Source organism: Triticum aestivum, chromosome 2D (genome assembly GCF_018294505.1).
Source record: "Triticum aestivum cultivar Chinese Spring chromosome 2D, IWGSC CS RefSeq v2.1, whole genome shotgun sequence".
Classification (NCBI taxonomy): domain Eukaryota; kingdom Viridiplantae; phylum Streptophyta; class Magnoliopsida; order Poales; family Poaceae; genus Triticum; species Triticum aestivum.
Window position 1 is genome coordinate 32,714,847 of NC_057799.1, and position 9,025 is coordinate 32,723,871.

At 44.1% G+C, this 9,025-nt stretch overlaps 1 protein-coding gene across 2 annotated transcripts; it reads left to right on the forward strand.

Annotated features, from left to right (window-relative positions):
* Positions 1-1,441: 1,441 nt before the first annotated feature.
* On the forward strand, positions 1,442-5,209 carry LOC123048518 (OVARIAN TUMOR DOMAIN-containing deubiquitinating enzyme 1). 2 transcript variants are annotated; one of them, XM_044471602.1, is made up of 10 exons: positions 1,442-1,742; positions 2,160-2,259; positions 2,350-2,423; positions 3,001-3,063; positions 3,149-3,232; positions 3,308-3,469; positions 4,081-4,115; positions 4,232-4,287; positions 4,362-4,453; positions 4,695-5,209. In XM_044471602.1, exons 1-10 carry the CDS (start codon positions 1,515-1,517, stop codon positions 5,025-5,027), a joined length of 1,227 nt encoding a protein of 408 aa, XP_044327537.1. In that variant the 5' UTR covers positions 1,442-1,514; the 3' UTR covers positions 5,028-5,209. The 2 variants fall into 2 exon arrangements, with proteins under 2 accessions (XP_044327537.1, XP_044327538.1); XM_044471603.1 differs by having other exon boundaries at positions 3,320-3,469.
* The last annotated feature ends 3,816 nt before the right edge of the window (positions 5,210-9,025 follow it).

Genomic DNA, 9,025 nt, shown 5'->3' on the forward strand with positions numbered 1-9,025 from the left:
ACTCTGAAAATGTTGACATTCTTGACAATGAATATATGGTTGGTGGTTGTCACGACGGACACATGTATATCCTTGGATTTCATCCATATAAAGAAGTTGTCTTTTTGAATGTATCATCATACAGAGGAGCGGCCCCATGCAGAGGATTGGCCTATCATTTGAAGGATTCAAAGGTTCAGGATCTAGGCTACTTGTACCCAACAATTTATCATGTATTTTCAGAGTTCGAGCAGTCCATAACCGAGTCATTTACATACACACCTTGTTGGACAGGGCACCCGGAAGCAACAAGAATGTAGAAAGTCATCTCAAAGACTCGTATGTTAGTTGGACCAATTGAATATCCTGTCAAAGGCTTTGTTCTTTTTTATTAGCACTGAATTTATCCATTTGAATAAAATTTATATGTTCTCCGTTGCCGTTTTAAGAACATGAGATCTAAGATTGCGTCATTAGAAAACGAAAAAACATATCTTATATAACCATTTACATCATGATATGTCCATCATTGGTTTGTTTGACAACTCCAACAGTGATTCGTGAAGGACCCGGGATCATTTAGATAGACATAGCAGAATAATTACTAATAGCAATTCTAGCCGATCCCCTAAAAGTCTACAAGGGAGTAAAATTTTCAGTATACTCCTGTAACCGGCACCTAGCCGAACTCCTAAAATCTATAGAGTACATTTTTTTACTCCTCCGCCGAAAAGAACCCCCATGACGCCTAAATATACTAGGTGCCCACGCGGCTGATTAAAATCTTGCCCGCCTATTTTTCCCGCCCTCGCGGCTGCCTCCTTCCCGCCGCCGCCCGCTCCATGCGCCGCCGTCGCCACCGATGGCTGCCTCTGTTGCCAGAATGGGTAGCCAAGAGCCTTCTGCCACACCGCCGGCCACCATTGCTGGCTTGTCCCCACCGGAAACCACCCCCGCACCGCCGCCCGCACGGAAGAAGAGGTTGGGGGGGGGGGGGTTGAAAAATGTTCACTGTCCGGAAGCACTGGCTCCAACCCCATGCAAGTCCGCCGGGGGTGGCCACTGCCTCTTCGGCGATGGTCGGCTGCCCTCGCACAACTCCCGGCAACGGCGAGAGAGCTATGAAACCGACGGCCGCGGCATCGCGGTCACCAAGGAGGACGCGAAGATGAAGAAAAGGAAGGCCTCTCCGTCCCCCCGTCCACGTCCGGCGCATCATTCATCATCTCCGGCCATCCATACGGCCATTGTTCCATAAATTATGAAAATAATGGAAAAAAAATCATGCGTCTTTATACATTAGTTAATACAGAAGCTGCAGTAGGTAATTTTCTAAGTATGTTGCATACGCTCAAGCAAAACGTTTATAGTTTTCAAAGTAAAGAATGTTTCAGCCTGTTTGCAATGGCACCCTGCCTTTGGGTCGGATGCATGATACGGGTATAAATATGCCGCAGTTGGGTCCCTGGAGAGGAGCGGTACACAAATTCCACACGAGACGAGGGGAGAAGCGAGAAAATCCAGCGAGGAAAGAAATGGGCCCGAAGAGAGAATACGATGACCTGGCCCAGCCATCGAGCGAGGGAAGCAGCGGAGACGACGACGGCGGCGGCGGCGATGCTAGACCGACGAAGGCCCCACGGTTGCCGGCAGCACCGCCACCGCCCGCGCAGTCTCCCTCTCGCGACCAGACGGGGCTTCCCACCTCACCGTCCCCGCTTCAGCCTCCAGGGTCCCCGCCGCCTCCCGCCGACAAGGATCCGGTGAGTTCTCAGCGCCTTGTACCATCTTGGGTTGCGATTGCTCGGCGATCTTTTCGCCAGAATCTGGTCCGGTCGGCGAAATTGCGTGTTCTTGCCCTGTTTCTTGCGCCCAGTTTGTGGGGGATACGAGTTCTTGGCTGGCTGTCGGATCGGGCGCGGTGGTCAGTTCATGGGGGGATGAGTTCTTGGCTGAAGCATCAGCTGCGGTCGTAGGTTCCTCGAATGGATTGGCTTGACACTTCTGCAAGTTCTTGTAGTTCGGGGGGATTTTCTAATTTGACCCAAAATTGTGTTCTGATAGTTCTTGGTACAATCAGCTGAACTTGGTAACCTAAGAAGGATGTTCTGGTATTCCCCGTTCACTCCATTTGTGCTGGAAAATTCCTCTTATACAAGGAATGCTCTACCATTTTCTAGGTGGAGCTGGAAGAAGGGGAGCTAGGAGATGATGAATATTCAGGGGAGGACGAAGAGGATGATCAGGATTCGGAAGGGGAGCTCGGGGGGTCACTTCCTGGTAACTTCCTCTCTACACTATTCATGGGTGATCTGAGGAAACATACCAGATGATATCATTTCATTGTAACTTATTCTCTCTGCTGGTCAGATGGGAGAACGGATCGTGCCCTCACTGGTGGTTTCCGGTGGCCACATGCTCGTCCGACAGCATTAGGACCTCAGGTGAGAATGCTGTACCTCGGAGTTTTTTAAGCTCTTCAACCATGAAGTGAATGCACTCTATAATGCAGTAAATTATCTTTTTCGTGCTCGGTTCAATTTCAGACCACCTGAGTGTACCTGACCTCCCAAACGTCCTATTAGTCTATTACCGTAGACTATCACAAGATATTCATTTTTTTTTGCCAATTGACTATCACATGATATTTGGGAGTTACATTCTCAAACATTTCCTCAGTAAACTTGCTCAGTGCCCCAGTCGTTCTGTGTTTGTTTACTCTTTCAGTATATAATCTTAGATGTTGTATTGAGCAATTGCAGTGGACCTGATGTCAGCAGATGTTAAAGCAAGATCAGTGTGAAATGTAATCGATATTTTGCACCTTATGATTTCTGCTTCTTTGAAACAAAAGTTCTCTTACCATGAAGTCCTCAAGTTTTTCCCATGTGTGAAAACCATAAAAACAATTTTGCTTCATCAGTATTACTGTTCAAATCCATTCTCAAGATAGATGAATGTTGCATATCATCCATCATGCCTTAATGCTACCTTTTGTGATTCTTATTCTTGTCATTGTAGGAACAACTCTCGGAATTGGTTCGTGAATCTCCAGATAATTCCATCATCCAGGAAAAGATGAAGGTTTGTCTGCCTTCAGCTAATTTCATGCTAAGCATTGTCATTATTTAGTTTGTTGTGCATATCTGAAAATCATTTTGTTATATAGATTCTCAGTAAGCATTATGTGCTCTTCAGAAGAACTCGCCAAGATGGCAGCTGTTTTTACAGAGCTTTTATGTTCTCCTACATGGTAACTGTTTCAGTTTACTTAATCATGATGATGGTGTTCCTTTCTTGATCTGCATGGAAATGTATTACAAAATAGGCTTGTCTACAGGAGATCCTTCGACAGATGCAAGATAAACAAGCTGAGGTTACTCGTCTTATGGAATGTTTGGATATGTCTAAAGATAGATTCTCTTGTCTTGAGTGGAACAAAGCATACTTCTCAATAGATCCTGAAGAATACTTCTCAAGTGTTGTTTCTGTAAGTACTGTACTAGCTTACAAAGGCATAAACATTTTTCCCCTTATCTCCTTATCCATTTATGTACACAATAATTATGTGGGACATATATAGTTGCTAACAATAGTATGTATCTCTTTTGTTGCCTGAATTGTTCTAAAAAATAACTGAACTCATGCTGCCTCGTCAGACTGTTAACCTTCAACCATCTCCTAAAAATTAACAGACTGAACAATGCCTTAAAGAAAATAACAAATGGATAAGATGATGCAGAGTGCGGAACACTACATGGGTAGGGCACTAGAATGTTTTATTCTTTAACAGTTGTATAAAATTTTCAGTTTGCCATGTTTTATGTTGTTCTTGATGATTGTAGTTTCGATTTCAAATTTTCGCTCAATTGTGGGCACTATGCCACTATCTAACAGCTATAAGTGCTTGCTGCGAACACCAAATTCACTATGAACATAATTGAGCATTACGTATCAATCAGCATGATCTTTGGCTGGGTTTATATGATATTGTTTCGCCACTACTTCTGGAAGAGGGATGGACTCCTGTAGCACTTTGACATTCTCTTCATGATATAGCTTAAATTACATACATAACCTAGTGTCTGCACTTTGTTTCAGGAGCTCAATGAGGTTCTCGATGTCATTGCAGCAGGGTATGTGTATGTTTTAACTTGATTTTCATAGAAAGGTCTTGACGATATGTTTAAGATACCTTCATTTCGTGTTAGTTATATTTTTGTTTACAAGCAAATTCTTTTGTTTTTTGTAGCTGTACTTCTGAATGGCTGTACCAGAGAAGCCTGCAGGAGTCCTTTTCAGGCAGGAGTAAGGATAGCAATCCTTGCTTAGGATGTGTTGTTTGTCTATTTGTTCTGTATATAACATGTTATTTTTGCCAGTTATATCTCTCCTTAGGTTGATTACTGAGACTGAAATCCGTACAGACGAGTTCTACAAGCAATCTATCCCTACAAATTTGAATGTCCTCCAGGTGGAATTTCTGCTCCCTCGTACTATCCTCGGATATCATTCTCGATATACTACATATGGATTATCTTGCCCTCTTTGTCTTCCAAGACTTGGCATACTAATTACCTTTCTCTCTGGATAAACATTTAAACTCAGAAATAAAGTTTGCCACTAGTGATTTACGATATAAAGATAACCAATACTACGTTTACCACTGACAGATTACACTCACCATTATTCCACATATATGGTTGTGATAACAGTTCTGTTGGAAAGCGGTGCGATCCCTGGATGCTGAAGCTACCACTACACAAATGAGGGCTTTAACGTATGCACTTGGCATACCGTTGCGTGTCGAAGTCGTGGACAAGAGCTCGACTGATCGAGGTGTGTTAGTGAAGCGCCTCGATTTCTTCCATGAGTCCGACTTGGAGAAGGGCCCTCTCCGTTTGACTCGGAGCTACCTTTCCTCGAGCACAGCTCCTATACCGCTGAAGCAGGGAAGCTACGATGCCGACTTGCTATCATCTGATGGCACACCCATGCTGACCTTACTGTGTCGGCGTGGCCATTGTGACATTCTTTACCGCAAGTGAACAAACTATGCGAGTTCGCTCGCTCGACAAAAACTTCCCTCCGGGATGATTATAGGGAAACCTAGTAACAGTCTTGTATAGTGTGTGTGGCCGTTTGTCGGTCTGCTCCCAAACAACCTGTAACTACTTCTGCTACGAGGTTTACCCTGAATGACATGCCATGCTCGGCTCCTTGGTTCTCTTGTTCTTGCTGAAGCTGCTGTTAGTTACTCATGTATTTCGAAGGAAGCTACAGAATAGAAGATGTGATAGGAACATATGAAGAATTATTGGGATACTGTTGTGTGCAAGATTTGCAACATCAGGCCTGGCTTATATCAGATTCTTCGAGTAAGCAATTTCGATATGAGCTTGACTGCTAATGCAAAGTCAAGAACTTCTTTGAAACCAAACCTGGATTATATCAGATGAATTGAACATCGAATGTGAATCTTGTGTAATCTTTAATTTTACTTTTCTTCACAGGCCTCTTATCTCTTCACAGATAAGCGAGAGTGAATACACATAACTTTTTTTCAGTTTGTGGCAGTGTGTTTCTAGGGCATGAAATTCTGACTGATGCAGTATGGTGCCAATCCCAGTTACTTTCAAATATCGAAACTTGCACTTCTCCAGCGAGAACTTAAATGCTATTTATATGAACTTAAATGCTTGTTGCACAACTTACATCATTGTTAATTGCTTCACATTTGTTGATAGCCCAATTTCTTCTCAGTTTAGGCTTTTAGCTGATCGACGTCTTGGCGTTGTCCAAGATGAGTTTCGCACTACTCTCGGTTGTTCAGACCATTACTATAGTAAAAGCCATGCAAGTGCCAGGAAAAATGGGTTTCAGTCAAAACCGAAGCCATCTATTGACACTAACATAGAAAAAACTCGACAACTCGAGGGCCTCCTGAAACAACAGATAATTTGTCAATCGTAGGTCACAACCACGCTATGTGAGTAATATCAGGACCTATAAGATCTAGATATCGATAATAAAATACTATATGAGTAGCAAAATAAAACTGATATAGCAAGCAGTAACCCATCAGGGCTATCCTCAAAGGAAAAAGAAAAATCCAGAGCTGCTCAGCCACACTTTCCAACACCAAGCTACTCCCTTCTAATTTGCTTCCTGGACGTAGTATAGTTAGCTGCGCTATGATGTGTCCCCGTTTGGTCACAAAGGGATCTGGTTGAGCAAACAGCCTGAGTCTTGTTTAACAGACTAGGATCTTTGTATTTCGTAGACCGCCCACCAAAGGCTTACGATACCGGATGGCACACGAACAAACCAGCACAAGAAAGCCATGGCGGTAGCAGTCATGAAGTTTGGACAGTGATTTCCCGGGCAAGATCTGAGATCATTGTCAAGGAGAACGGTGATGCCTGCCGATCCACACGCTGCGCTGAAGATCATTGCTCCTGTGACCTATGGACAAAACGTCAGGGTCAAAAACCAAATTGTTTTTAGGAGAAATAAAGATAGACATGACGGGTAAATGATTCTTTGCCTATTCAAAACACAATGAATGACAGATGGTTGTTTGTTTGAGGTGCCTGAGAAAACATGACTTACCCAGTCCCCAAGAGCAAGTATGCTGAAAGCTCGGGCATTTCGGAAGGAACGTTTGAAAAGAAGTGCATAGAGATCCACAATGGCCACAGCGAGGCTCCACAGGCATTGCACAGTTGCTGCTACTATGAGGTAGCTGCTCAAAAGAACAACAATACGTTCATCTACAGAAGAGAGAAAAATCCTGTATTTTGAGTTCTAACAGCAGCATCCTAAGTGAAAAACCGTTGATTTACGGCACTAAAAATATAATGTACCATACTAGTACTTGTTTCACGCTGATACTACTCCCAATACTGAATGTAGATCTTCAAATGTTTTCCTCAAGGAAGGAAATGTATGCATGCGATTGTCCAATTACAATCATACTATCCTGAATTCTGGTAACCAAAGTGTGAACAACACTTTTCAGCGTACACAACAAAAATGGTTTTGACTGAATGCCTAGATAACTATGTCATGTGAATTGTCCAAACAAAAAAACCATGTGAAGATCAAACTCCTGATTTTTGCAGAAAATGCTTATGACTATGGATTTATGGTCAGAAAAAAATCTCAAGCTAAACATTGTTGTGTCCAAAAAACACAACTGAGAAAACATCACAGTGAACATGATCACGCGACCATCTGATCGTACTGCCTCTTTCAGGCTGCCAAGCTAACTGAAAAACTGCACGAACAGATATATACGAGCATTTCTCAAGGACACAATACTAATTAATTTCCACTGCAAACTTATGCCTGAAAGAGGGAGAGGGAGAGACGCTGGAAAGTTTGGCTAATGCAGTCATTCAAAGGCACATACATACATAACCCACACGATGAAGAATAACCCCTGAAAAATTCTGTGAAACCCGACAGGTAGACGATGTAGCTACTGCAAATTGGCTCCGAAACAAAATTGAAACACTAGGAAGAAAATCGCGGAGCAGGAGAGGAGAAGGCAGAGAGCAGGAGGAGAGGACGCACCGGAACGCGGTGACGGAGGCGAATCCGTGGGTGGACGCCATGGCGGCGAGCGCGGCGGCCGCGAAGGCGGCCTGCGCGAGGCGCATCCCGGGCCGGCACCGCTTCCCCCGGTTGCTCATAATCACCCCAGGCGGCGCGTTCCCGTCCCCGTTCGCCCCCTCACCCTGCACCGCCGGCGCTGCCGCCTGCTGCCCCTGCACCTGTCACTACGCCGGCGGCGCCGCCACCACCGCCGGGTGGGGGTGCACCACCGGATGGCTGTACAACCGCGGCATCGTCTCCTTTCCTCCCTTGCAATCCTCCCTTCCTCCTCGACCCACGCAACCAAAAGGTGGTAGCTAGTAGAAGTACCTTGCTTCGTCTGTTGGTTTCTCTTCTCACTCCAAGCTAGAGTCCCAATGACAGTGAGTGAGCGTTCAGTTTAGACACTCTGAGTCGACCCTGGGGCCTGCACGTGGCACCTTGGTCTGGTCTTTGTGAGCTTTGAAATTTCCTCCCAATTGTTTCACTTTTTTCTTTTACCATTCGGTATGGGTGGTGAGATATCTCAAAAACAATGAACAAATGTTATTACACTTTTTAAGATTTTGTAGTTTCTTGTTCGCAAGATCGAGCATGTTCAACTCTGGCTGTAAGGAAAGGTGGTCCATCACTCCACGTCATTACTAAATGTGCTTGCACCGTCCATTCACACCTCTCTCTCTCTCTCCCCCTCTCTCTCTCTCTCGACCACAATTCTTTCTCCCTCCAGGATCTCCAGACAATCTTACGTGCAATGCATGTATTCTGTTTCATTAAAAATGAAAAAAAAAATCATCATAACAGTTTGGCCTCACTCGCAAGGTTGGTTGGTTAGGAGTACAGTGGTATCCCCATCCTAGCAATTTCGAAAACAGTTTAACCATAGCCGTTTGCGCAAGAAAAGTAAACCCACATGAAAACTATGACAAAACATAGAGGAAACAATATTCATACACCATTCGAACCACCTGCATCTTGCAAAAATCAGCTAATGGTTTATCAGGGGCTGACATCGAGGAGTCGGTGTCAATAGTGCCACTGTGCCAGAGGGCGCGTCAGGGTTTCAGGAGCGTTGGCTGACCACATGTAACTCAAACCAATAACATCGCGCAAAATGCAAATCATTACGTAGCTTCAAAGTGTTCACACATCATTGCACTAGTTAACATATTAATCATGGATTTGTTGGAATCACTCGTCCATAGACTTGACACATGTTCGTAGATACATCCAACCTCTTTATAATACCATGCGAGAAATGTCATAGCAAATTAAACGTATCACATTACATTAGTAAAACAGATGGGTGACACTTTCAAGTTCAGTGCAAGGCAAACAACTAGTGTCAGACTGTCAGCTAACTTCTGTCACTTAGCAAAATTATCCATGCTGAGTAGCTTGTGATGAGTCTTTGTAAAAAAAACTTGTAGTGAGTCAAAAGCCACAA